The 27,434-nt window shown below is 49.6% G+C and overlaps 2 protein-coding genes, 2 non-coding genes and 1 pseudogene across 8 annotated transcripts in view; 3 read left to right on the top strand and 2 right to left on the bottom strand.

Annotated features, from left to right (window-relative positions):
• Rilpl2 (Rab interacting lysosomal protein like 2) overlaps positions 1-17,140 on the top strand; it is a 38,666-nt gene extending 21,526 nt beyond the window's left edge. The window contains exon 4 of one of the 2 annotated variants that reach the window (XM_078039322.1): positions 15,713-17,140. In XM_078039322.1, coding sequence (XP_077895448.1) covers positions 15,713-15,731 — 19 coding nt within the window. In that variant the 3' untranslated portion in view covers positions 15,732-17,140. Of the gene's footprint in view, positions 1-1,767; positions 2,210-15,712 lie in introns of those variants that run through there. The other variant, XM_005329558.5, reaches the window with a different exon arrangement.
• Positions 3,062-3,133, top strand: Trnak-uuu (transfer RNA lysine (anticodon UUU)). The gene has a single exon. It is a non-coding gene; the product is annotated as a tRNA-Lys (tRNA).
• On the bottom strand, positions 5,571-26,639 carry Kmt5a (lysine methyltransferase 5A). 4 transcript variants are annotated; one of them, XM_078039320.1, is made up of 8 exons: positions 26,503-26,639; positions 20,594-20,721; positions 19,144-19,300; positions 14,471-14,690; positions 13,992-14,079; positions 9,581-9,640; positions 7,940-8,130; positions 5,571-7,398 (listed from the first exon to the last, which is right to left on the bottom strand). In XM_078039320.1, exons 1-8 carry the CDS (start codon positions 26,510-26,512, stop codon positions 7,188-7,190), a joined length of 1,065 nt encoding a protein of 354 aa, XP_077895446.1. In that variant the 5' UTR covers positions 26,513-26,639; the 3' UTR covers positions 5,571-7,187. The 4 variants fall into 4 exon arrangements, with proteins under 4 accessions (XP_077895446.1, XP_077895445.1, XP_077895447.1 ...); XM_078039319.1 differs by lacking the exon at positions 26,503-26,639 and adding an exon at positions 20,990-21,526; XM_078039321.1 differs by lacking the exon at positions 20,594-20,721 and having other exon boundaries at positions 26,503-26,526.
• LOC120892156 (U4 spliceosomal RNA) lies at positions 10,472-10,535 on the bottom strand (annotated as a pseudogene).
• LOC120892138 (small nucleolar RNA U13) lies at positions 24,570-24,668 on the top strand. The gene has a single exon (XR_005736794.2). It is a non-coding gene; the product is annotated as a small nucleolar RNA U13 (small nucleolar RNA).
• Positions 26,640-27,434: the final 795 nt, after the last annotated feature.

The following is a 27,434-nucleotide window of genomic DNA, read 5'->3' as shown; positions in this document are numbered from 1 at the left end:
AAGACAATGGAGGTGGAGAGCCAGGGGTCCTGCTGGGGACAGCTGGGAGTGAGGTCAGCACGTGTGCAGTAAACGCATCCTCTGGCTTCCCTGGAGAGGTTAGGGGCCTCTTCCAGGCAAGGCCCGCTCCAGGCTCAGGCTCTCAGGGTATCCAGAAGGCATCCACTTCTGGGGGAGTTCTCTGGTCGCTTATTGAACTTCTAGCCTGATGTGACAGAAATGAAACATCTGCCCTTTGCATAAGCACAAGGCCATTAAGTCGTGGTCGGATGAGCTTATGGAGCCATGGAAAGATTGAATGAATCAAGGAGTAATGCTCTGGAGAAGGGGTCAGGCCCCGAAAGAGGACTTCTGACTTGATCCCGAGGATTTGGGAGCCCCCGGGGGGCTAAGCTGAGGAATGGTCAGCTGCACACGGTGGAGGACAGGTCCTCCTGGCTGCTGCTTTCACACGTAGGTGTCAGGCATCCCTGGGAGGTTGCATGCACGCTGTGGTGGCCTGGATGGGGGTGGCAGAGGAGAAGTGGCAATACCAGGAACGTGTTCGGGATGCGATGACTAACCTGTGGCAGATGGCTGGCCAAGGATGCCTGCCAGGCCTCTGGCATGAATGACTTGGAGGTGGGGGTGTCGTTTCCTGAGACGGGAGGAGTGACAGGGTGGGGAGCATGTTACTGGTTCAGGGGAAGATGGCCTGGCACAGCTGTGATACCAGCATCCACATGTGGGGATAGGCTGCTGGGGGGATCAGGGGCTGGCCCTTAGGACACGACTCGGCCCAACACCCAATGTTGGCCCCGCATGTCCTGGCCTCTCTGTCCAGGTTGTACTTTGTGACCAGCCCAACATTGTTATAAGCTCTTTGTGAGGGAGAGGTCACCTAAATTTGTTGTTCTTGGCTCTGGGGAGAACTTTATAGGTTTTGTCTGTTCTACCTGGGACTCCATGTGTTATTCATTGCACAGGTCTGTTTTATAATTGTAGGTTAACATTGAAAAGTGATATTTTTGGGCTGGGGATGTGGCTCAAGCGGTAGCGCGCTCGCCTGGCATTCGAGCGTCGCTGGGTTCGATCCTCAGCACCACATACAAATAAAGATGTTGTGTCCGCCGAAAACTAAAAAATAAATATTAAAAAAAATTCCCTCTCTCTCTCTCTTAAAAAAGAAAAGTGATCTTTACCTTTATCACAAAACTTAAAAAAAAAATGGCGCATGCCTTTAATCGTAGTGACTTGAGAGGCTGAGGCAGAAGGATCACAAGTTCAAAGCCAGCCTCAACAATTTAGCGAGGTACTAAACAACTCAGTGAGACCCTGTCTCTAAATAAAATACAAAATAGGGCTGGGGATGGGGCTCAGTGGGGAGTGCTCCTGAGTTCAACCCCCAGTACCCCTCCCAAAAAAAGAAAGTAAATAGAATATTAAAAAGAACTAAGTATGTGGCTCAGGTGTTAACTGCTCCTGGGTTCAATCCCCAGTACCAAAAAAAAAAAAGTGCCATTCACCATCTGTCAGGGTGGCACAGTGACAATGTGAATCTGGACCCAACTCCTGGTTGCACAGCCCACTGTGTGAAATGGGGCCTGATCCTTAGCCTCATGGGACCTCAGTTTGCTCCACTATGAAACAAAGATATTAATTGTGTGACAGCAGAATTGCTGAGAATGTGACTTGGGCTGATGGACGGAACACCCGGAATAGGGTTTGACCCATAAGAAGCCTGAGTAAATGTTTGAGTCTGCTCACTCTGCCCCTCTCTCCACCCAGGTTCTCCTTCCGGTCTGGGAAGCCGACCTAGATCAAAGCCGTGACCTCTGACCTCAGACTTGACAGCATCCAAACTGTTTTTGCTCTTTTGCTTCCGAGGAAGGAGCGGAGGTTGTCGCAGGCTCACCTTCTCACGGCCACAGAACTGGACACCCTGGAACTTCTGGCCAGGGCCGGCGACGGGCCCCAAGAAATCCAGAAAGTAGAAGGGGTGTGAGATAGAGCCACCTCCTGCCTCTAGGGCCGGGAGAGGCCTCCAGTGTGCGGACACCTCCGGTCCCACCAATGCCCCAGGCCTTTGAAGGTGGCAAGGTGGGGGAGAAAGGAGGAGCACGTGGTACTGACTTCCCAGTGCCTTCTTCATTGGCACTTGGCGAATATTCGATTTAGCTCCTGTGACTTCCTTTACATAATTTTGTATTAAAGTTAAATGATTTTTGTACTTCCTTATTTTTCTTCTTCTTTCTTCCCTTCATTATTGGGGATTGAACCCAGGGGTGCTTAGCTACTGAGCCACAGTCCCCAGCCTGTATATTTTTTATTTTGAGATGGGGTCTTACTAAGTTGCTCAGGGCCTCGCTAAGTTGCTGAAGCTAGCCTCAAAATTGTGATCCTCCTGCCTCAGTCTCCTGATCTGCTAGGAGGCATTTATATTTTCTATAGCTATTTTACAGTGAATTAAGGTAGAATTAAGGTGGTGTATACAGCCTGTATGTGTCTGTGTGTAGGTGTGTGTGTGTGTGTGTGTGTGTGTGTATGTGTGTGTATAAATATATATATATACATATATTTTTTGAGGGGGGTACTGGGGATTGAACCCAGCAGCCCTCTACCAATAAGCAACATCCTCAGCTCCCATCCCTTTTTGAGAAGGGTCTCACTAAATTGCCCAGGCATCCTCCTGCTTCAACTTCCCATGTTGCTGGGATTTCAGGTGAGTGCCACCATACCTGGCTGCAATTATTATTTTAAGAGGCTATTAATTTTAAGTCTCATCTTGATTTCTTAAGATGTTAAAATGTGAAAAACAAATGGGCATTTAGGAATCTATGACATGCACCACAGAGAGTGCAGGTGGCCACACTTTACATGCTGAACATGTCCCAGGGGTCTGTCTTCTTGGTAGGTGACACTAACTTACCATGGATTACCTGATTGTTCTTCATAACAATTCTGGAAACTGTATGTGGTGAATCACACTTGTAATCCCAGTGACTCAGGAAGCTGAGGCCCAGCCTGGCATCTTAGCAAGACCCTGTTTCAAAAAAATAAAAAATTTAAAAAAGGTGGGCCAGGGATATAGCTCAGTTGGTAGAGTGCCTGCCTTTTATGCATGAGGCCCTGGGTTCAATTCCCAGCACCACCATAAATAAATAAATAAATAAATAAGTGCCCGGAGGGTGGGGTTGTGGCTTAGTGGTAGATTGCTTCCCTAGCATGTGTGAGGCACTGGGTTCGACTCTCAGCACCTCATAAATAAAGGTTCATCAACAACTAATAAAATATTTAAAAAATAAAAGCAATAAAAGGCTGGGCTGTGGCTCAGCAATCATGTGCCCCTGGGATCAATCACCAATACAGGTGGTGGGGAGGTGGGCAGGGGGCAGGAAGGACTTGAGGCAGCTCATGTTCATACGTGCCTTTCACAAGGTCACACAGGGAAGTGGCTGCCGGGGGTACAAAGGCAGACCTAATCCTGGGGCCTGGTTCTTGGTGCAGATCTTCGGTAAGTGCTAATATTAGTGACCAAAGTTTCCCACATGCCTTGCTCAGTTCCCTCTTAGATATCTCACCTATATTGTGTCCTCATAAGCCCATGAGGTGGGTGTGTTGCTGTTGATCAGCCATTTCTGTAACACCTGCATCTTGAGACATGGGGTTCCCTTGTCTAAATGCTCTCCTACTTTCTCCCTCATGGGGACAGATGGCAAGAGCCCCCTCCAAAAGCAATGTCATGTTGAGATGACCCTGGGGACTCTGGCTCCCTGGGAGAGACTCATGGAAGTCATAAGGAATGCTTGGAGCGCAGCCCCTGGTCATCCCTGGCTGGGGTGTGGGCATCCTGGAAGATGCATCCTGGGAGCTTTTCTCCCAGAGGCGGGTTCTGAGTAACCATAGATGAGAGCTGCCACATCCCTGGGCTCTAAAGCTCCCACAACACTGGCTTCCAACCAGCATGGTCCCAGGGAGGGGCAGGCTTAGAAGCTGGTGTTTGAGCCCTGACTCAAAAGGCACCAGAAATGGTTATAGCAATAATCATCTTTTAAAAATGAAGTTCAGCTAAGCTCAGTGGTGTTCACTCGTGATCCCAACAACTCAGGCGGCTAAGGCAGGAGCATCACAAGGTTGAGGCCCACCTGGACACCTTCCTGAGCAAGATCCTGCCTCAAAATAAAATTTTAGACAGGCACTGTGGCACACATCTGTAATCCCAGCGACTCAGGAGGCTTGAAGCAAGAGAATTGTGAGTTCAAAGCCAGCCTCAGCAATTTAGTGAAGCCCTAAGTAACTCCGTGAGACCTTGTCTTTAAATAAAATACAAAAATGGTTTGAGGATGTGGCTCAATGGTTGAGTGCCCCTGAATTCAATCCCAGTACCAAGAAGTAAAATAATAAAATAAAAATTGAAAAAGGGCTGGGGCTGTTGCTCAGTGGAGGAGCACTTGCCTAGCATGCAGAAGGGCCTAGGTTAAATCTCCAGTACTGCAAAAAAATAAAATACAATCAAAGATCAGAAACTTGGAGGCACTAATTAGCCATCAGTCCTGAGCACTTGTAAAATACTTTTTTTTGTGTGTGTGGTACTGGGGATTGAACCCAGGGCCTTGTGCACGCAAGGCAAGCACTCTACCAACTGAGCTATGTCCCCAGCCCAAAACACCAATTTTGAATCCTGTTAATAGCTAACAGTGATTACTGAGAATTATCCATGTGCAAAGCACTAGTCCAAGTGCTTTTTACATATTAACTCACCAAATCATCACGTTTGCCCATGTCAGTACATCTCTCCATGCCATGCAGGAGGAAACTTGACTTACTTAGGAGCTCCAGTTCCTACCCCACCACCAGGCCACAGTCCCCTCCAAGATAAATAGTAACACTTGTGACTTAGTCCTCAGGGCACCCCTACAAGGCAGGTGAACCTGATGGACAGGTTTCAGGGGGGAAGTGATCTGTGTCCAAGGTCATAGGACTGACAACACTTAAGCTGATGATACATCTCTCAAATCCTCAGTCACAATCTACTCAGTGCTCAAGTACTGGGATTGAGGGAATGAACGGAAGGAGGGCAGTGGGATGTGTAGTGGGGACTGAGAGCCTGGAAGGAGGATCTCCAGCACAAGATAGGCCTGGGTGGATGGTACTTAGCCACCTGAGAACTGGATCTAACCAATTATAGCATCTAAAATTCATGGTGGGGCTTGGGATGTGGCTCAAGCGGTAGCACGCTCGCCTGGCATGTGTGCGGCCCGGGTTCGATCCTCAGCACCACATACAAAGATGTTGTGTCTGCCGAAAAACTGAAAAATATTAAAAATTCTCTCAAAAAAATAAAATAAATAAAATTCATGGTGCTTACTACATGCCAGACCTTGTCCGAGGGCCAGCATGCATTAAAACTTCTCATCTTCACAAGTGCCCTATGACTCCTGACCCCTTAACTCAAGTGAGGAAACTGAAGAGTTTGGATTGCTCAAAATTGTATCAGCAAGACTGTATGGATTCCTAGGACAATCCCCAAAGCTGGTTCTAAAACCCTACGTATTTCTACTTCTACCTTATAAAAAGAGAAAGACACATAGTTGGCCTTGCCTGGCAATAAATATTTTAATTTTTGTTTCATTTTTATGATGACAAATAATTTTCAAGTTTATTTCCTTTTTTTGTTTGTTTGCTTAAATACAAAGCTAAACCACAAACAGGTACAACCAAGACATTTTATCTCACATTTAAAGACTCCTGCCGGATCCTCCTCCAATTTGCTGACCACTGACCAGGCTAGTGGGGATGGGGGGAAGACTCTCTTAGGTAGCACCGTCATGAGGCCCAGGATGGGGTAAGGATGAGGACAGGTTCTCACACCTGTCTCCATTCACATTTACCTGGGACCAGGGTGGACAGGAGCCCCAGCCCCATGGACAGAAGGTGGACAGTGAGTGAGAATCAGACCCCTGGGGAGGGAAGAGGAAGCCAGCTACTCCTCCTGGTATCACATTCAAGCTGAGAACTGAGCCTTGTCCTTGCTCCCTGGCTAAGGGCCCTGCCCGCTCCATGTGCACCAGATGCCTTTCTTTGAGGCTGGTGGAGACAGCTGGGCGGGATCCTGAGCTCTAGGCTCACAATTCAGGTTATGGCTGCGCTTCACAGGAAGGACACCAGGTGGTCTGACAACAGAAGGCCTCACAGCAGATCTGGAACTTTCAACCCAGCAGAACTGGGCAGGTGGGTGAGGGGATCGGGGAAATAATTTCTGGTCCCGCTACAAAACTTTATTTTTGATTAGAATAGAGTACCATCTCAAATCTCTTCTACAAAAACAAAAAACCCCAAAATAAAAGAAATCGCAACCACTTCACTCACTTCAAGACCTATATACATGTAAGTTGTTCTCTGTGGGTTTTTTTCCTTTTTTCTTTTTTTTGACTTTTTTTTTTAAATTTTTACTATTATTTTTTTAAAATAAACTCAGTGTTCACATTTCTATAAAGAATTAACCCAGTTTCAGGAAGCCCTGCCCTGGCAGGTGCAGGGAGCTGTCCCTGCCTGCCTCTAGGGTGACTACCCACCCTGATGCTTCAAGGTGCCCGGAAAAGCGGCAGCCCGTGGAAGAGAAAGTCTAGGCCCGGCAGCACTCCCCGGCCCCAGGCCAGTAAGCTTTCAAGAAAGCAGAGGGGAAGACTAGCTTACTGCGAAACCCTTTAAAAAATATTTCATATACTTCAAGGTGCACCTGTCGAGACGTGAGGAGACAAGAGCTTGGAGACATCCCGCCCAGGCCTGGGAGGCAGCGGCGCCCTCACACCCACCCATCCTGGGACGTCGGGGTGTGCGGGCAGGCCCGGCTCTTCACCTGGAGGCAGGAGACCCCCCGGCTTCCTAGTTCATATTTGACTCTTTCCTCTAAAACCTGTGCCGAGTCTTTGACTGCATGCACGGGAAGCACAAACGTTCAACTTGTATGCAAAAAAGGTACAAAAACAACTAGAATATAAAAGTTTTGGTAATATAAGGCCATCTGTTCAAGTCCACCTTGGAAACCTGTAACAGATATTTAAATACTACAGTGAAAAGGCATCTTAATATACTTTTTAAAAAGATCTGAAGTACTCCGCTAAGATTAAGTGTGTAAAAAAAAATCATTTCCCTTTGAGGGCACTTTGTCCTTTGAAGAAGGGAGGCGGGTGAGGAGGCCGATGGCGTCAATGCTTCAGCCACGGGTAGGCCTCGATGGAGGCCCTGCTGCGGTCCCCGTAGTCGTACAGCAGCTCCTCCCCAGCCGCGATGTCGCGGGAGGCGATGAGGATGAGGTGAGGCACGCCATCGATGTCGTGCAGCTTCGTCTGGCAGTTCCCGCACTTGCTGTGATTGATCAGCCTTCCCAGGCGGTTTGTCTCTCTGGTGGCGTCCACGCTGGTGGGAGGGGGGCAAGAGGGCATCAAAGTGATAAAGAGGCTTTTGATCCGGCAGAGCTGCGCCAGCTCCGCTCTGGTGGTATCTCAATCTAGAGCCACATTTTGGGCAATTCAATTAAAAAAGTGACTTTTGAGAGCCTGGAGTAGCCCTGGGTGGGGGCTTAGGGGTAGAATCCAAATGGCTCTTTATGGAGGCACCAGAGGTAGCTGCAGAGTTTGCAAAATAAATAAATGAATAAAAATCAGCCCCATTGGGCATAGGAGAGTGTGGCCCTCCAGCAAGGTGCCCCAAGGAGAGGTCGGGGGAGCTGCCAGCAGGTTTCTATGTGACACCTCTGCTCCTGGCCAGATGAAATGGCCTCTAGGATGTCTCCAATCTCAAATATTAAAAACAGGCAGCACTGCATCACAGTTGGATACAGATAGCAAGCACTGCAGGGCCAGCCCAACCAATGCACAGGGAGTCCTCCACAGTTCCTGGCCCTGTGGTCGTCCTCTGTGCCCAGAAGGTGGGAAAGTCACTCAAATAGTGCACTTACCAGTAGGTTTTGCTCAGATACTGAAAATAATACATGTAGCAGCCCGTAGAGGGGTCTTGTGCATACAGAGCCTCTCGCTTCTTGGCGTCAGTGATCTCGATAAGGTCGCCGTGGTACTCCACCACAAAGTCGCCCCGGGAGAACTGCTTGGTGGCGATCACGCCCCTGCCTTTGCCATCAATGAGGTCAATCTGTCAGGAGGTGACAGGAGTGTTGTTGGTTGATAAACCTGATGGATGCCACCAAGTCTGGAGGGCTTCCTGGAGCCTTGCATGTTCTTAACCAGCTTAACTGAGCTAGGCCTCAATAAAAACAAAATCCACTCCTGCCGGGGCACGGCTGCAGGGGCTTCACTTAAAGCACACGCTGTACAACCTCAATGCAACTGTAGGCGCCTTCCACACTCCTGCTGAGCACCTCCGCGCCCATCTGCACAGCACTGTTCCATCAGATCCCAGCAGTCTGCTAGGTGGGAACTGCCCCATCTGCAGATGAGGACACTGAGGCAGAGCCACGTGTCTAAGGCCACAGGCTGGGAAGGGGTGTGGTGGGAAGTCAGTCCACAATGCACTGCGCTCTGGGTAAGGAGCAGGGCCTGTGTCCTGGCCTCTCCTGCACTTTCCTTTACCCTCCGTGTTTGTCCTCGCTGTTATAAATGGAGTCCGAGGGTAGCTGCTTGAGAGGCCCAAGGCTTAAGTTTGGATCCTCCTAGATGGTGGTTGGAAAGGAAGCCTTCTGTCCCTTGGCTCCCAGTCCCCTCAGAGTGGGGCAGTAACCCCCTCCTGACAGAGCCACTTGTGTTTGAAATACACTAAGGGCCAGGGGTGGAGCTCAGGGGTAGTGTGTGCTTGGCATGCGTGAGGACCTAGGTTCAGGGTTAACCTTTCCCTTATACATGCACACAGAGAAAAGCAAATGTCATGAACATGGTCATGTGGGAAGAGTCAGGACAAACTCAACTGCTCTTTGAAAAGTCTGCCCAGGCATGTTGCCAAGTGAAAGAAGCCAGATGCAACCGGCCACACACTATGAGCTTCCATGGGTGTGGACTGGAGAGTCACTTCTGTGAAGAAGACAGCAGATGGTGGCGGGCAGGAGCTGGTGAGGGAATGGTGGGCACAAGGTACCAAGTTCCCATTTGGGAAGATGAAGCAGCTCTGGAAGTACACAGGGATGCTGGCTGCCCAAACTGAATGTTCTAAATGCCCCTGCATCATTCACTTTAATGGCATGCCTATTTTTAATATGTGTGTGGTTCTGGGGACTGAACCCAAGGGTGCTTCATCACTGAGCCACATCCCCAGTCTTTTTTTTTTTTTTTTTTTTAAAGACACGGTCTCACTATATTGCTCAGGCTAGCCTCAGATTTGCCACCCTCCTGCCTCAGCCTCGTGAATAGCTGGGATTAGTTTAAATAATAAATGTTATGGGTATTTTACAATTTTTTAAGAAGTTTCTCAGGATAACATTTACATACGAAGCCCATCCATGCTCCCTTCATACAACAGTTTTCCTACCTGGCTTTTTGATCTGACTTGTCAGTGACACCTCAATTAAGGCAACAGGGCTGCCAGCCACAGTCCTGGGGCACCGGGAAGGAGGACAGAACCCCGTGAGCCCAGCACGTATGACCACCCTTACCTTCATGCCTTCTTCCTTCCCACTTTCAATCAGCTCATCTATTCTCTTCCTTTCTTCAGACTGGGTGGAGAAGAAAAGAGCAGTTTTAGCATTTACTCTAGGCTACATCACAGGGCCATGGCTGGTCTCTGTGACATGGGTCCCCAGTGCTGCCCAAGCCCCAAGCACCGTCCTTTCTTCATCATCATCTGTTGCGGACAACTGTCACCTGGAACCAGCTTCACCTGGAGCAGGAGGGACCCAGTGCTGGCCCAAGGGCAGAGGGGGTCTGTCATGTCTTGGATCTTAAGTGTCCCAAAGGCCCATGTGTTAAAGGTGTGGTCCCCAGTGTGGCACTACTGGGGGGCAGTGAAACCCTGAGAAAGTAGGAGCTAGTAAGGGTCTTCTGGTCACTGGGGACATGCTCTTGAAGGGCACAGTAGGACCTCAGTCCTTCCTCTGCCTCTCTTCTTCCTGGCTATAAGGGGAGTGGTTTTGCTGTCACATACTTGCTCTGTGACATGCTGGCTAACCCAAAGCCATGGGGGTCATGGATTGAAACCTCTAAACTATGAGGTAAAAACAGAAAATCACACTATATGCTGACCATCTTGGGTGTCTGATGCAGTAACAGAAAGCTAACACAGAGCCTTCTAGATATGTTCTTCTCGGCGTATAGCAGGAGTCTAACTCCATACATAATTACAGTAGGAGGTTAGAGGCTGAGCCCTTTAGAGGACACATGTGCTCTATACCCTTCCCCACCCATCACCTCTGTGAGGCCCACAGAACTCTGCATCTCCCCAGGAGCCACGGCCATGGACAAGGGGCATCCCCGCCAGAGAGTCCACATGGCCGTGAGTGGAGAAGCTGGAAGGGTGGACACTCCCATCTCCTTTTTCCAATTAGCAATAATTAGCAATAATCGTGCCTCAGATAAACCTCATTGGCTACGATACTGCCACTGCGCAAAGCTATCATCTCCCTTTTCCTATGGAGCTGGGCCCTGCTGCTCTCAGTGCATAGACACTATGGAACAAAAGGGACTACGTGAAGTCCGACTAGCAGCCTCAGGCCAGCGCAGTGCAGCAGCAGACCTCTGCCTAACAGGACAGCAGAGACCAGCTCTCCCTGAACCAGCTCTCTACACTTGCAGTGGGCCAGACACTGTGATGTGTTGGGGACACTGATGAATGGGACAGGTCTCTGCCTCCTTTCCACTCAAGCCACACCTTGCTGGTCTCCTGGCTGTCACTCTGCCAACCCACACCCCATTCTGCACTCAGCAGCGGGAGCAGTCTTTTGAAAAGGTCGAAGAGATCGGCCACTGCAGTGTTGACTTCAGAGTAGGCACTCACATCCCAGAGCTGGCTCCTTAGTTGTGACAAATTTACCAGAGTAACAAAAAATGTTAACAATGAGAAGCCAGGCAAAGCCTCTGTGGGGACTCTCTGTACTATCTTTGCAACTTTTCTATAAATCTAAAATAATTACAAAATTAAAAGTTCATTTAAACAAAAACAAAGGTTCTACTGCTACTGGGATAAAACCCAGACTTTCTTCTGTGGTCTGGAAGGTTCTGCAAGATCCAGATCTCCCTCCCAGCCCCTATGCCCGCCTACCCTGAGCCCACCACAGCCTCACAGATGCTCCTCCAAGGCTAAGCTTGCTCCTGCCATGGGGCTTTGCATTCATTGTCCTTTTAAAAAAATGTATTGTGGTCCTGGGACTTGAACCCAGGGGTCCTCTACCACTGAGCTAGAGCTCTAGCCATTTTTCTTTTAATTTTTTTTTGTAGTTATAGATGAACAGAATGCCTTTAGTTTATTTGTTTATTTTTATATAGTTCTAAGGATTGAACCCAGTGCCTCACACATGCTAGGCAAGCGTTCTACCACTGAGCTACAGCCCCAGGCCTCCGGAGCCCCTTTTTGATTTTTATTTTGAGACAGGGTCTCACTAAGTTATCATAGCTGTTCTCCAACTTGTAATCCTCCTGTCCCAGTTTCCCGAGGGGCTGGGATTACAGGCTTGTACTACTGTCCTTAGCACAATGGTCTTTTTAAATTGCTACTCATTCTTCACCTGAATGTAAGCTCCAGGAGCACAGGAGCCTACCCTGTTCCCACTGGAGAATCCTGACTAGGACCTGGAGATAGAGCAAACAAACCCCTTTAGCAACCACATGAACCTTACTCGTAGTGATGGCTAAAGTGTACAGATGAGGGACGGGGGCCACATACATGGGAGCAGGCATGGAAAACCGGGGACAGGTAACTGCAATTTTCCTGCTGACACTGAACGTGGCCTAGAAGACCCGAGCAGCTGGATGCCCTGAACACAGAGCCAGGGAGTTGGAATCTGGTTCAAGGCCAGAAGCCCAAGGCCTGCAAGCAGTTAGTTCTGGGCTTCCTAAGGAGAGTTCTGGCAGAATACAAGCTGGCCTCCAGTACATGGAGTGGGGTTGGCAGGGCCTGAGTGAGGGTGAGGGGGGCTTGTGGACAGAAGCAGACGCCTTTAACAGTGCCAGGGAAGGATCGGCAACAACACCACAGGTCCAGCCCTGGGGCTGTTTGGGAATTAGAAAGGGCTGCCAAAAGGTGGAGCTCGCAACCCAGTGTGGCTGCCATGTTGTCCACACCCAGGCCAGCCAACCTTTAGGACCCATCGAGTTCAAATCCTGCAGCCTGATTCCTCTCTCCTGCCTTGGCTTGGACCCTGGACCCAGCTACCCATCCCCCACTTTATCTCCAAGCTCAGTGAAATGTCTCAGAGGTTTTCATTTCAGTTTCACTCCCACCTACCCGGACCCCAGCCTGGGCCCAGTTCGTGCTGGCCTTGAGGGCAGCAAGGTCAGACCAACTTTACCGCTCAGACAAGCCCCACTGGCCACACCCTGGGGTTTCCTCTGCACACTCAAGAGAGTACACACCCAGGCCCACAGCAGCCACGTTGGCTGGGACAGAAACAGCCTCATCCCTGGCCAGCAGCAGGCTCACTGCCATGGGCAGCAACAGCCCAGCATTCACTCGACAGAGCCCACACACATAGGGAAGGGCACAGCACAGCTGTTGCTCACAACTGGCTCCTGGTCTGTCCCCAAATGAGCTTTTTGTGTCTGCAGCCCAAGCTCTGAGAAGCACATGCACCTTCCCTCCCCCGCCTATACTCCAAGACTGAGCAGACCCCACTGCGTTCCTCTCTCCTCCAGACCCAAGAACCTGGCTTCCTAGTACAACTAGGTGAACTCAGCTGCCTGGACCCGAGCCCCAGCGCTCCTGAGCCTGCAGCTCCAGCCTTGGCTGGGAGGAGTCCGCTGGGCAGGCCCCGCCCTCCCTCTGCATCACCTGCATTTTGCAGTGACAAGCACAGCCTCCCACTGCTGGCCTCTTTTATAACAGCTCCTTCTTGGCCAAAAGAAACTGCCATTCTCCAAAAATAAAGCCAAAGTAGTTCTCTGGGGTTAGAAAAATGGACCCTGTTTTAATTTCTTTCTTTCTTTTTTTAAAATAAAGCTCCCTCAATTAAAAGTAAAAGCATGGTAGATCTGTGTATCTACATTTGCAGATTTAACATAACACGTGCTAGAGGAGTCTGGAAAGGTTGAGGCAGAGATACTGCCCAGCTGGGCTCCCTCCTTGTGCAGGAAGGTGATCCTGAGCACTCAGGTCGAGAGGGCTGTGGGAGGGGAGTCCGGGTGTGTGTGTCTGTGTGTTGGGGCCCGGCCACACCCTGCAGTTCCAGAACAGGAAGGCAGTGGCCACGCCCACTGCAGCACACAGGACACTGCAGCCCCCTGCATGGCACATGCGGGTGTAGCCGCCACAGGCTGCCTGGCCTTTCTGCCTGAGTTCTCTACTCATTCTGCATGTTCTCAGCTTGCTGGGAAGCAATGGGGACGATAGTCACAGTTAACTGGCCTCACTGTGGGCCGGGCACAGTCCTGTGTCCCCCACATCTGAACCCATTTCTTTATTCCCCTCACCAACCATGCCAGGCACTATTTTATCTCCTCATTCTACAGATAGGAGTGCGTGGCAGGGAAGGTGAGCGACCTGTGATTGCACAATCAGGAAATGGTTCTAACCGCTGCTCTTCACTATCCTGAACAACAACATGGAAACTTTTAGATTACAAATAGGGCAAGTCTCTGAAAGAAGAGGTGGCCTTTCCCACAATTCTAGCTCCAAATGGCTCTGCCAAAGTCCTGGAAAAGCCACCCTGACAAGAACACCTGGCTTTCTGTGCCCTATGATATAGGTTGAGCTTCTTCACAGAAGCCTCCCAACTGCAGCCCCCGATGACCGAAGCAAGCTCTTGGTGACCCCTGCTACAGGGAGGGCAAAACCAGCTCCAGAGAGACAAAAGGCCTGGCCCAATACGACAGCACGAAGCCCAGGCCCGGGGGGGGGGCCACACCACCCAACTCTACCTGCAGCTCGGCCTTGCTCTTCCTGGAGCTCCTCCGGACAGGGTAGAAGTCCGTGAGTTTGCGATTCTGTTGCGTTTTTCCTTGAGCTCTGGGTGAGAAGAGGAGAAAGCAACCATCAGGCCTGAAACCACACCCATACAGCTCCTTAAGAGGTGGCAACTTGGACACAATGTCCCTAACACCTCTGCCCACTGGGGCCTGATGGCACATCAGCTCACCTGCCCCGGGGGGGCCTCAGAGACAAAGGACAGACTGTCTATTCTCATCAGGGAGGGACGGCAGAGCAGGCCTTGTCCGCTCAGGCCACACTGAGGTGCTGGCATACAAGGACACCAGGATGAGGCCTCAGAGGTCTGAGCCTCTGCCCGATAGGGGCTGAGAAGATGGAATGCTGAACCCCAGTGGGCACCCAAGCAGCCTTCTGGCAGTCACAGGAGTCAAACTGCTCTGCTCTGGGAGGAGAGATCGAGGGGACTTACTTTTTCCGAGGGGTCTGTTTTCCCTTGAGGGGCTTTTTCAGGGCCTGCTTGGCAATGGCTGCATTGGTAGAATCACAAGTCGAGGTTGGAGTTTTTGGAGGTTCTGCTGCTTCAGATTTTTGGTTTGGAAAAGGTGCCAGGGGACCTCTCCTGGCGTCTTTGATCTTCTGTTCTTCGGACTTCAGGGAGCTCCGGATGGCATTCCCAGCACTTCTTTTCTCTGCAGGGGAGGGTGGGAAAAGACGGGTTTATTTTCTACTCCCCGTCTTCCAATCTTTAGACAGAGGATCATGAGAACCTCAGGCAGCAATGCCCAGCCTGATGAGCCAGGGCCCACCATGCCATCAAGGCAGAAGTGCCTGGTTCTAGTCTCTAACCCACCAGGCAGAGTATTTGGCCTTCTGCCTCTTGATTGGGGAGAGAGCCCGTGAGGCAAAGCACCACGGACGACAACACTGGCAGGAGCACCCTATCAACAGATTTTAGGAATTAGGTTTCAGATCTCAAAAAACAAGCTCACTTCCTAAAGCACGATAGTCCTGGTCCATGCAAGTAGGGGACAAAGGAGAAACTCTGTCCAAGCACTGCCCAGCATGCATCCTTTCAGATGCTTGACAAAACAAGTTCTCCTTCTCTCCTCTTTTTCTTTTCTATCTGTGGTGCTGGGGATGCAACACAGGGCCTCACAGATGCTAGGCAAGCACTTTACCCCTGAGCTATACACCTGGTCCTTTTTATTTTTTAGTTTCTCAAAAATATCTTGTCAATGGACCTTTATTTTGTTTATTTTTATATGTGGTGCTGAGAATCAAACCCAATGCCTCACACATGCCAGGCAAGCTCTCTACCACTGAGCCACAACCCCAGACCTACACACCTGGTCCTTTTGAATTTTTATGTTGAGACAGGTTCTAAGTTGTGGAGGGTGACCTAGAACTTGTGATCCTCTTGCCTCAGCCTCCCAAGTAGCTTGGATTACAGGCACGTGCCACTGAGTCTGCCTAACAAGGTCTTGTCCAAAGAGGGTTGAAGCCCCATGTTCTCAGTGGCTCTTGGCACAGTGGGGTGGACAGGCTGGCAAGCTGATAGTCGCACTGCAAGTGTGTTCTTGGCAAGTCTGGAGCCCCAGTGTTAGGGAACAGGTTTTGTTTGTTTGTTTTTTTGGTGTGTGTGTGTGGTGCTGGGGATTGAACTCAGAGTCTTGTAAACAATTTTTTAATGATTTACTTTTTTTTTTTGTAGATGTTGTGCTGGAGATTGAACCCAGTGCCTCACACATGCTAGGTAAGTGCTCTACCACTGAGCCACAACCCAGCCCCCGTAATGATTTACTTTTTAAAGTAAGTAGTATAGTCTTGGTAGGAATGTAAAATGGCACAGCCACTTTGGACGACCTTCTGACATTTCTTCAAAACATGAAACATAGAACTACCATATGACCCAGTAATGCTACTCTTAGGCAACTACTCGAGAAAATTAAAGACATATGTCTATACAAAAATCTGTACAAGAAGGCTGGGGATGTGGCTCAAGCGGTAGCGCACTCGCCTGGCATGTATGCGGCCCGAGTTCGATCCTCAGCACCACATACAAAGATGTTGTGTGCGCCAAGTACCGAAAAATTAAAAAAAAAAAAAAAAAAAAAAAAAATCTGTACAAGAATGCAGAAGCTCATTCATAACAGCCAAAAAATGCAAACAATTCAAACGTCCATCGACATGTGAACGATTAAACAACGTGATCCATCCACAGTAGACTGAGATTCAGCCACAGGAAGGAATGAAGCACAAAACACGACAACACAGATGGGCCTTGAAAATACCACTGCTGCATGAAGAGCCAGAAACAAACGGCTATCTGCATATGATTCCACTGATATGAAATGACCATGACAAAGCCAGACAGAAAGTAGTGTGTGGCTGCCTAGGGTTGTGGGGGTCAGGGGTAGAACTCTGACTGCTCTTCATGGGCTTCTTCATTTTATTTGTATGAGGTGCTAAGGATTGAGCCCAGAGCCTCGAATGTGCCAGGCAAGCGCTCTACCTCTGAGTCACAACTCAGCCCAACTCACATTATTTTTATGCGGTGCTGAGGATAGAACTCAGGGCCTTATACATGCTAGGCAAGTGCTCTACCACTGAGCCACAACCCAGCCCTCATGGGTTTCTTTTAAGGATGATGAAAATCTTCTGGAATCAGTCATCGATAATAGTTGCACAACTCTGTGGCTATACTCAAAACCACTGAACTGTACATTTTTAAATGTTCAACTTTATGATACACGAACTACAGCTCAATAAATTAAAAAAATAAGTATGTCATGTGTGCTCACGCACACAAACAGTTAAGTTTTGCTGTGCTTAGCAAAACAAGGAGTTCTGTGAGAAAGTATGAACTCTTTGAACTGTGTCCTTGTTGCTGTCTTAAGAAGATAAAAGAATGTTCTGCCAAGTGTAAAATTTATATATATGTTTTTGCCTGGGAATAACTAACCACAAGTTAAATGATAAGAAGTGCGGAGCACTGTGACCATAAACAAAGTTTTCCTGAGAATGTTTATCCATGCTTAAAAGGATTAAGCTGCCGAAAGGATGTTTTTACTTTTCCCTTGTTTTAATTAACAATGCTGTATAAAAGGAGAGAAAAAGAAAGTGCTCATTTTCTACTGAATGTGAGTGTGTCTTTTTTTAAGCATTTCTGCTGTACCAGGAATTACAGATTGTCAGTGGGTTCTGACAATATCAATCTTGTTCATTTTCACTCCCTTACATGCCTTCTTGAGTAGAACCACAGAATATTGGGGTCAGTATGGCAGGAGTAACCCCAGGAGTCTCCATGAATATTCCCTCTGTGGTCAGTCTGCCATGGTAGAACTAGGGGTAAGAGCCTGGCCCTTGGGGTCTCCAAAGTACATATGACTCCAAATTTTAATCATTGCCAGTTGGTAACACCATTAGCCAAATAAGTTAGCTTATTTGGGACAACATACATTTTTCCTATCCCAAAATACATGTGAGGCTGGCTGGCTACCACAACAGCTTCCTGCCCCACACGTGAGTGGCAGGTGCTATCCTAAGTGCTGCAGGAACAGGAATGAGCAAGGATATAATGCTGGCAGTGGGGAAAGCTGGCATCTAGAGCGTATCACAAAGCCCTTCTGCATTTTTGCTGAAATTTATCCTCTAGATAGCCTGCAGGTGAGGTAGGACTGCTCTTTCCCAACTTACAGATGAGACAACCGAGGTTCGAGGCTCGAAGAAGATAAGCAACCTCCCTGGCTCCTCCTTCCAGATGGCAGTTAGGATTAGAACCCAACTCATCTGAGATTAAAATAGTATCACTCTGGGTACTGGGGGGGAATCAAGCTGAGGGCAGGCTCCAGGCTCCAGCCTCCATGCCTGGTTCTCAGATCTGGCCCCAGAGGTCAGGCTCCATCATCACTTAGGATGTTATCTGTCGGCAAATACAAGGCTTCCCCGATGGAGCCGCTGGGAGCCAGAGGCTCTGCTCCTATCAGGCAGGTTTTAACTAGTTGGGAAAGAACTCACGCTCCCTATTGAAGTTCCAAAAGAGAATATTTGGATGAGAGTAAGATTCTTAGCTTGATTGCAGGACCAGACAGAATTTTACATAACCATGCATTTTCTGGTTTTAATTAATTAATTATTTTGCCATGCTGAAGACCAAACCCAGAGTCTGATGTGTGCTAGGCGAGCGCTCTATGATGGGGCTAAATCCCAGCTCTCCCTCAGCACTTCAATTCCACATCCTGTTGCAGAGTATGCTGCTTTAGACAGTAATGTTGAATATTTGGGTAGAAAGAAACTTTAGAAATGGAGTCAAGGCCCACCAAAGGGAATGAAGTTGATCCCCTGTATTCACACAGCACATGATCACCTTGTCTACACCATCTGTACTTTTCACACTTAGATTCTCTAACTGTGGGTCAGGCGCTTTAGTTTGTAACTTGGCAAGACAAGTTGAAGGACATGCTAACTCCTGTGAAGGCAGGGAGAACCTGTTGGACCAACAGGGCACACGCCCTGGGATAGGCTACTGTTTTCCCTTTTTTTTTTTTTTTTTTTTGAGGGGGGGGAGAGAGAGAGAGAATTTTTTTAATATTTATTTTTTAGTTTTCGGCGGACACAACATCTTTGTTGGTATGTGGTGCTGAGGATCGAACCTGGGCCGCACGCATGCCAGGCGAGCTCGCTACCGCTTGAGCCACATCCCCAGCCCCCCCTTTTTTTTAAATATTTTTTTTAATTGTAGTTGGACATTGGACGCAATACTTTTATTTCACTTATTTATTTTTATGAGGTGCTGAGGATCGAACTCATGGTCTCGCATGTGCGAGGAGAGCGCTCTACCGCCGAGCCACAACCTCAGCTCTCCCCTGTATTTTTTTTAATTTTTTTTAGTTGTAGATGAACACAACATCTTTATTTATTCATTTTTAGGTGGTGCAGAGGATCGAACCCAGTACATGCTAGGCAAATAGAACCCCAGCCCTCCCCTGTGTTTTTTAGCAGGAAGATGGAACATAGTTCAAATTTATCAAACTAGGGATTGGAAAGCCTGGATAAACATATACACATATATGTCCTTACAAAGGAGGGGGTTTCTGCAACCTAACCAGCTGAGATCAGAATAAGACCATTTTGAAGGCTTACCTTCTCGTTTCCTGTAGATTCCAGCTAATGGTTTCCCCTGGCATTTGACTTCGTGATGTGCAACTGAGTTCTCTTCCTGAAGGGGGGAACGCATTCCAGAGCATTTGTTCGGGCTCATGTAGGTATAGATCTTTGATTGCCCGGCAAATACGTTCTCCTAAAAAGACAAATGAGTATTCTGAAAGAGGTTTGAAAAAGATGAAAATCTCATAGCATTTAAGAGGAGAAGGGAAAATAAGAATACAAAAAACAGCAGGGTGTGGGAGCGCACGCCTGTAATCCCAGCAACTCAGGAGGCTGAGAGAGGAGGATCACAAGTTCGAAGCCAGCCTCAGCAAGGTAGCAAAACCCTGTCTCAAAATAAAAAATAATTTTTAAAACGACTGAGGATGTGTTGTTGTTCAGTGGTAAAGCACCCCTGGGTTCAATCCCTGGTACTAAAAAAAAAAAAATAATAAAGACAAAAGACAAATGACATTATCTCTCAACAACAACTAAGCTACAATGGATTGCCAGCTCCAATTCTCAGGGGAGCACTGGCAGGTTTAGAATTTCCCCAGATCCAAGAACACATGAGGTCTCCAATTATGGTGGTATCTAGCCAGAGGGAGAACCAGTTGTACACCAAGGTCTACATGGGAGGAAGCTGACCTACCTGGTCCAAGTGACCCAAGGAAAACTTACTGGCAATCTGGAGGGCTAGGCTGAGCTTAGAAGTTAACTTCCCTGGCAGGAGTAGCAACTCTAACTTAGAAACAGGCCTCAGGGAACATGATTAATCACTTGGTCCTGAGATCAGCTGGGAAGGCTTGTCATATTGCTTGAGCCTCCGCAGTGCCCAGCCTGGCCCCTCTCAAATCACCACAACCCAGCCTCCTCCCTGGACTGTGGTTGGCAGATTCTCCAGGGTGGTGAAGGAGACTAAGGAAAGCAGAGCAGGGCCAGGACATTTAGGGCGGTCACCCTAAGGCAAAACCACACTTGGCTACTAACAGTGGGCAGGTCGGTACAGGGTTAGGGTACAGGTCACTGCAGGTCTCTGGGTGTGGGGCCTCTCCTCCCAGTGAGCACATAGCGGGAGGTCTTCCCCAGAAACAATGCGGGCCTTGCTGCCTGGTGATCCATCCAACGCCAAGTCAGAGAACCGGCAACCTCTCTGAGGGCACCCAGGCAGGCCCCGCACACCCTTGGAAGGCAGCCACCCCCAGAGACGCTGAGTCTCGGGGAGCGGAAAGCCACATTGAGTCACCGTCAAACTTTTTCTAGGTCAAACCCTGCCAGGGTCATGGCGGAACCCAGCGTGGCCGCCACTCCCAGCCAGGCAGCAGAAAAGGAAGCTGCCCCGGCCGGGCGCCCCAGGGCGGCGCGGGCGGGGGCCCGGGTGCGACCACGTGCTCGCGGCCCGGGCCCGGCGGGCGCACCGCTGAGTGCGGGGAGGGTGCCTGCTTACCCCGTTGGTGCGGGGCCTCCCCGGGCCCCTCCGCTCCACCATCTCCGGGCCCGGGGCCGTCGCTGCCACCGCCACCGCCGCCGCCGCCGCCGCCGCCTCCACCGCGCGGGGCTTGGACATCTTCCTGCCTGGAGAGGGGGACCCGGGGGAAGCGGGGGAGGGGGCGCTCAGGGCGCGGCGGGGCGGGGAGCAGGGCCGCCCGGGCCGGGCGCCGCGGCGGCGCCTCCCGCCGCAGCCATGTTTCGAGGGCCCGGCGGTGGTGGGCCAACCGCGCCGCCGGGAGGCAGGGGCCGGCCGGCCGGGCCGGGCCGGGGCCCGCGTCGCCCTCCCGCCGCCCGGCCCGGCCGGGCCCCGCGCGCCGCCCGCCCCCCGCGCGGCCGGGCCCGACACACCCACCTGCAGCCCGGCCAGGCCCATGGCGGCGCGCCCCGCGCCCTCGCCGCCGCCGCCGCGGCCCGGCCACCAGCGCTGCCGCTGCCGCTGCTGCTGCTGCTGCCGCCGCCACCAGCGCCGCCGCGGCGCCCCGGGGAAGGGCCGGCGGCGCCCCACGGCGCCCCCTTCCCCCATGGCCTGCGAGGCAGGGCGGGCACCCGCGCGCCGCGGCAGCCCCGGGCTGCCCGGGGCGAGGGACGCAGGAGAGAGGCGCTGGCGGCGCGTCCTCCGCGGCCCGCTCGCCGCCGCCGCCCACCGTCCGGCTCCCCGCCCGGGGAGGGGGCTGGCAGGGGCGGCGCTGCAAGGCTCCTCGGAGGGAGGGAGCGAGCGAGGAGGGAGGAGGGAGGGAGGGCGCGGCGCGGCGAATCCGGACTCGGGCGCGCCCCCTCGCGTGCGTCCTCAGCCACTCGGCGAGCACCGGGTGCGGAACACGGTCACGACAGCCAGGTTCCCCGCCGGCCGGTCCTCTCGCGGTTCCACGGGTTTCAGGGAGCCCGGTCGGTGCCAGGCGAAACCAGCAGCGGAGAATGCGAGGAGAGGGCTTCGGTGCGCCCGGAGCTGTGCTCACCGACGTCTCTTAAACTCCGCCAGCCCGCGGGGGCAGGCACTGTCGCCATCTCAATTTAAGATGGGGATGCTGAGGCTAAAGGTCTGGGCAGGAGTTTGCCCAAAGTCACAGAACCAGGAAGTGACCGGGCTAAGAGTCAAACCTAAGTGGTCTGTACTTAGCCGATAGGAGGCCTGGGGAGACAGAGCCTGGGCTTGTATTGATAAGCTTACTGGGTGCTTCCTTGCATAGTTGTGTCATTCAAACCATTCAAACCTCACAAAAGTCTCAAGCAGGAAGGCACCATTAACTCTTTTCTACAGATGGGGAAAACTCTCAGGGAAGTGAAGAGTTTGGCCAGATCTCACAACTAGAAACGGGTTTCTAGCCCAGGACAACAGACACTGAAGACTGCTCTCCTAGCCACTACCCTTCCCTATTACAGATGAGGCAACTGAGCTTAGGAGGAGAAAATGGTGTTGCAGAGGGTATAGCAGGTCACCTTGTGCTCCTGCCTTAACTCTAATGAGAAAATGCCCCAGGTAGACTGGGTTCCAGGCACTCTGACGGCTGTCTCTGCAGAGCTCACTGCCTTGTGCTAGAGCTGTGGGCCCACAGCCAAAAATTCGTCAGTATATTTGTGCAAAGTCATAGATGCAAACAAGGTACTTCAAGATGTCCAGCTCTTACTGCCTGGGTTTCTCTCACTGTATTTGCCCAACGAAGCTTTGTGGCCATGGCCAAGGCATTTCCCCAGGCTAGCCCTCAGCTTCCTCATGGGTAAAAACCAAGAACATTTTATTCCATTATCTACCCAAGGCACCTTCTAACATATACAGGTAAAAAAAAAAAAAAAAAGCTATAGCCACCTCTCTGCCTTGCCTCCCTTCAGAAGGGATATGCCTGAGTAGGATTAAGTGACAGGATGGCACTCAGGGCAATGCCTCCCAAACTAGCTCAAGTTTTAACATCCATCAAGACAGGATTCCACACTGACCATTAACCCCAGTGGGATAGCATTCTTCACATGTCCTCTGCAGAGTCTATTGTATTTGAATACCCGGGATGAGGAAGAAAGAGGATTCCAAAGTGACATTCTGACACCCAGTAAAGCCATTTGAAAACTGTCTTTACATATAGAGCATATTTTGCAGACTGTTGTCAAATCATGATGGGAATCATGGCTCTAGAGAAGGAAACATACATACAAATCATTCTGTTCACTTCATAAGGATACCATTCTCCCTCTCTACACTTATGGCCATAGCTTTCATTACAATGTTAGTCCCAAAAGCAGGGGATTCAAGTCTAGCACCAATTCCTCTAACTGAAGCTTGAGTACCCAGAAGAAGTAAATGCAAATCATTCAGCATATCAAAACAGTTCTCCCCTTCTCTGCACCTGTTTATTTGCATAATGTGTGTGAGTGTGTGTGTATATATATATATATATATATATATATATATATATATATATCTCCATCGATGGAAATACAGATGCTCTATTTTGCCCAGGAATTTGTAGAAATATAATGCAACAGTGATATTACTAATAACTAACACTTATTGAATGTTTATGATGTGCTAGGCCCTGAAATATTGCATTATTTAAATTTCCCAGGAACTGATGAGAAGGTACTATTACTCCTGTTTCACAGATGTGGAAACTGAGGGTCAGGACAAATAAATCACTATAAGTTCCATGACTAGAAAGTGATGAAACTGGGTGGAATCTGAACCTAGTTCTGCTAGATAAGCATATTTTACCAAAAAAAAGAATGTATATAGCATCTCTTGAATTCAAATGCTAACATACTGATTCATTCATTCAACAAATATTTATTGGATACCTACTTTGTTTCAGGTCTTGTGCTAAAAATAGGGCAGTGAACACAAAAATAGGTGGAGCACAGTGAGGCCAGGGGTCTTGCCGTGGCATTGTTGGTGACCTTGTAGGCCACAGTTAACTAATGTGGATTTTATTCTAGGAGCAATGGGAAGATTGGTGAAGGAGAGAGTAGTAAGGGTCCCATGCTAAAAATCTGTATTCTCGGGAACTACTCTACCTATGAAGGGATAATGAACTGGAAGTGGTAAAAATGCATGAAGGAAGAACAATCTGAAAGGGGCCATTTGGCAATAGAAGAGATGAGAGAAGTAGATGGACTGATCCTCCTCAAGCTAAAATACTTGGGGTTGTAAATAGTTACGTGACTATAAAATTTTAAAACCAACTGGGTGGGGAGGCCCATGTTTATAATCCTAGCAACTCAGGAGACTGAGGCAGGAGGATCACAAGTTCCAGGACAGCTTGGATAACTTAGTGAGATCCTGTCTCAAAAGGCCTAGATGGGGTTGGAGATATGGTTCAAGCAGTAGCTGTGGTTCATGCTTGGGGCACTGGGTTCAATCCTCAGCACCACATAAAAATAAAATAAAGATGTTGTGCCCACCAAAAACTAAAAAATAAATATTAAAAAATTCTCTCTCTTTAAAAAAAAAAGGCCTAGGGATGTGGCTCACTGGTTAAAAGCCCTGGGTTCAATTCCCAGCACCACAAAAATAAATAAATAAAACTTCAAAACCAGCTAGGGGTCAACTGGTATCTGAACAGTTTATAACATACTGGGGCTCTCAAAATAAACTGCAAGTCTGAAACAAAGAATGATTTTCTAGAAGAAAAAGCTTTCTTTTGCTATTCTACAAATAATTTGGTGTTTACAATCCAATTTACTAGTCTGCAAGCTTAGCGAAGCCTAAGAAACAGGTAAGTACTAATCCAGGGGTCAAGTGAGACAGTGAAAATCTCTAACCAATAATTACAAAGGTGATTTGTAAGCCTACCATGGTAGAAGCTGGAAAACTTTGACCTTCACTTAGGCTAATTAAGGGAGATGGGGGGCCCAATGAGCAAAAGGCACAGCATGGCTAGAGTCTGGAAGGTGACTTGAACTTCAGCTTCCAACTCTGAAAAAACATTTTGTAAAGATTAAATGAGCTCCTTCTGTTTGTAAGTGATGATTGGGTATTCCCGCAATTGTGTGAGATGTGCCTCCCTCTAAACATATTACAGCATAGGCACATTACCCATCTGAAGTGAAGGAAAAAAAAAAGATTAAATAAGATAATAAATTAAATAAGATTAAAAAAAAGATTAAATAAGATAATAAACTGCCTGGCCCTCAATAATTATTATTTGGGCTGGGGTTGTAGCTCAGTGGTAGAGCACTTGCCTACCATATGTGAAGCACTGGGTTCGATTCTCAGCACCGCACATAAATAAATGAATAAAATAAAAGGTCCATCAATATCTAAAAGAAAAAAATTTTTTTTTTTAATATTTATTTATTTATTTTTTTAGTTATTGGCGGACACAACATCTTGGTATGTGGTGCTGAGGATCGAACCCCGGCCGCACGCATGCCAGGCGAGCGCGCTACCACTTAAGCCACATCCCCAGCCCTAAAAGAAAAATTTTAAATAATGATTTTAAGCACTTTTTTTCCTTTTTTTAACTTTTACTTTTGAAACATTTTTGCAGTGATGGGAAAAACAAAGAACCAGTTTTACTAAATCTTGTCAGATGAATATACTTTTTGATGGTTAACACTTTTTTCAGGAAAAATATTAGTTTTAATTTCCCTGTGAATTATGAATTGGATTACAGCTCTTTAACTGGAAGTTTACTAGGCCTCATTACTTCATTAGAATCTAGGGAAGTCTAGCCCCATGCTGTGGCCACGTCTGTAATCCCAACTAGTATTGAAGCAGGAGGATCACAGGTTCCAGGCCAGCCTGGGCAACTCACCAATACTCTGTCTTAAAATGAAAATAAAATAAAATAAAAATGTCTGGAGATATGGCCCAATGGTAAAGTGCCCGGGGGCTCAATTCCCAGTACTAACAAAATAAATTACTAAATCCCTGGGGAAGTCTTGTCCCAAAAGATCCTACCCTGAATAAATGATGCAATCGAGTATAGGGCCTGAAAACAAAGGGGCTCCATAAAGATTTGCTGAATGAATCGTGATTTTATTAATTATTATTGCTACAGGGAGTACACTACAGTAAGCCAAATTACTACCAACACACGATGCCTTGGAATTTCGAAAGAATATAATACTACAACTCGATTTTTAAAAAATCGATAATTCTAGTTGCCTGTCACGCTTAAGTTTTTGTCCCTTGAGCGTGCAGGAGGAGGCAGCCGCTGGAAATGACCAGCGGTTGGAGATCTCTTTGCCGCATAACGTGGGCTCCACTGTCCTGACAGCAAACTAAGTATGCAAAGACTGACTTGAGGCAGGGACGTCGCCCGCCGAGGCTGCACAAGCCCACCCACGCCATCCGCGAAGGGCTGGAGTCCTGGCCGGCTTCTGGGCGGAGGGCTGCTCCGGGAGGTGCCGGGGGACACGTTTCTGCTCGAAGTGTGGCAGCGGCCGGCCCTCGCCCCGCGGCGCAGAGCTGACTCAGGGAGTGGGGAAGGAGGGTGCCCGCCGCGGCGCTCCCAGGAGGCAGGCTCTGGGTTGCGCCCTCGCCCCGGGCGCTTCCTGTCCCTCGACGGGGCGCCCCAAGGTGGGCGAAGCCTCAGCCCCCACCCCCCCCCCGAACAAACAACCGCTCCCAGAGGTGCCCCGGTCGTCAGTTTCCAAAGGGCACATGGGTCCGCCGCCTCTGGAGAGGCGGTCAGTGGGCGCCCACACTTGACAAGAGCCTGAGGCGCCGCGGTGGAGGCGCTCCTGCAGGCTTCAGGAGCAGGGGCAGGGGGCAGGGGGCGGGGAGCGGGCGGGGAAGGTTCTGTGGCAGCCCCCTTCCCCCCGGCCCCCGCGCTCCACCCGCAGGAGGGCGCCACCCGCCGCCGCTCCCGCCACCGGGCTCCCTCCAGGGGATCCCCATCCCCCGCTCCTTGCGCTAGCCACCCAAGCAAATACCTCTAGCCATGGCCCGGCTCTGTCACCGCCTGGATCTCCCGGGAAACCGAGCTTTCGAAAAAAGTTGCAACAACTGTAGCCAACTGCTCCGGTGAGCTGCAGTTGCTCGCCCTGATTGGCGCCTCCCCCCGTCTCTCCAAAGGCTGCCGGTCGTGATAGGCGAAGTGGCTGAGAGAGCCCGCCCTTCTCCCCTCCTCCCCTCCGGGGGCGGGGCCAGCGGCCGGACTTTCTACAAACGCTTTCGGGACAGGTCCCGGCGGAGGAGATGGGAGGGGGTTTAAATTTGACCGTCTCCTGGCGTTGATTGGCTGAGATGGAAGGACAGTCGAGCTGCCATTGGAGGACCGCAAGCCCCTCCCTCTCCCGGTGCTGAAGCTCCGCCTCGGTTAGTTTAGTCTTGCAGCTGGAGGTCCGGGCTGAGTGGACCTGATCTGGGACTTCCGGTTCTTCTTGATGTTGACCGGAACCCGACCTTTGACCCCTGCACCTCACCTTATGACCTGGGCAATCGAGTTCGCCCAGTTTGGCATCTCCAACACCTTGGCCTCTCCAGCAATTTTGTTCATTCATTCCTAAATTTGAAAGGTTTGTGCCAGGGGCTTAGGTGCACGCCTGTAATCCTAGCTACTTAGGAGGCTGAGGCAGGAGGATGGCAAGTTCAAGTCCAGTCTGTGCAATTAAGCAAGACCTTGTCTCAAAATAAAAAATGCAAAAAGGATTGAGGATGTAGCTCAGTGGTAAAACATGCCTAAATTCAATCTCCCGCTACTGGAAAAAAAAGTAGGGGATGAGAGTGTAGCTCAGTGATAGAGCTTGTGCCTAGCATGCATAAGACCCTGGATTTCACCCCTAGCACCACAAAAATTTTAACTTTTTTTTTTTAAATCTACTTTCCCCGGTACTTTCACAAACACTTGTGGTGGGGCTGAACT

The sequence above is a fragment of the Ictidomys tridecemlineatus genome, chromosome 2 (assembly GCF_052094955.1).
Source record: "Ictidomys tridecemlineatus isolate mIctTri1 chromosome 2, mIctTri1.hap1, whole genome shotgun sequence".
Lineage (NCBI taxonomy): Eukaryota > Metazoa > Chordata > Mammalia > Rodentia > Sciuridae > Ictidomys > Ictidomys tridecemlineatus.
This window is presented reverse-complemented; position numbering and strand designations above follow the sequence as displayed.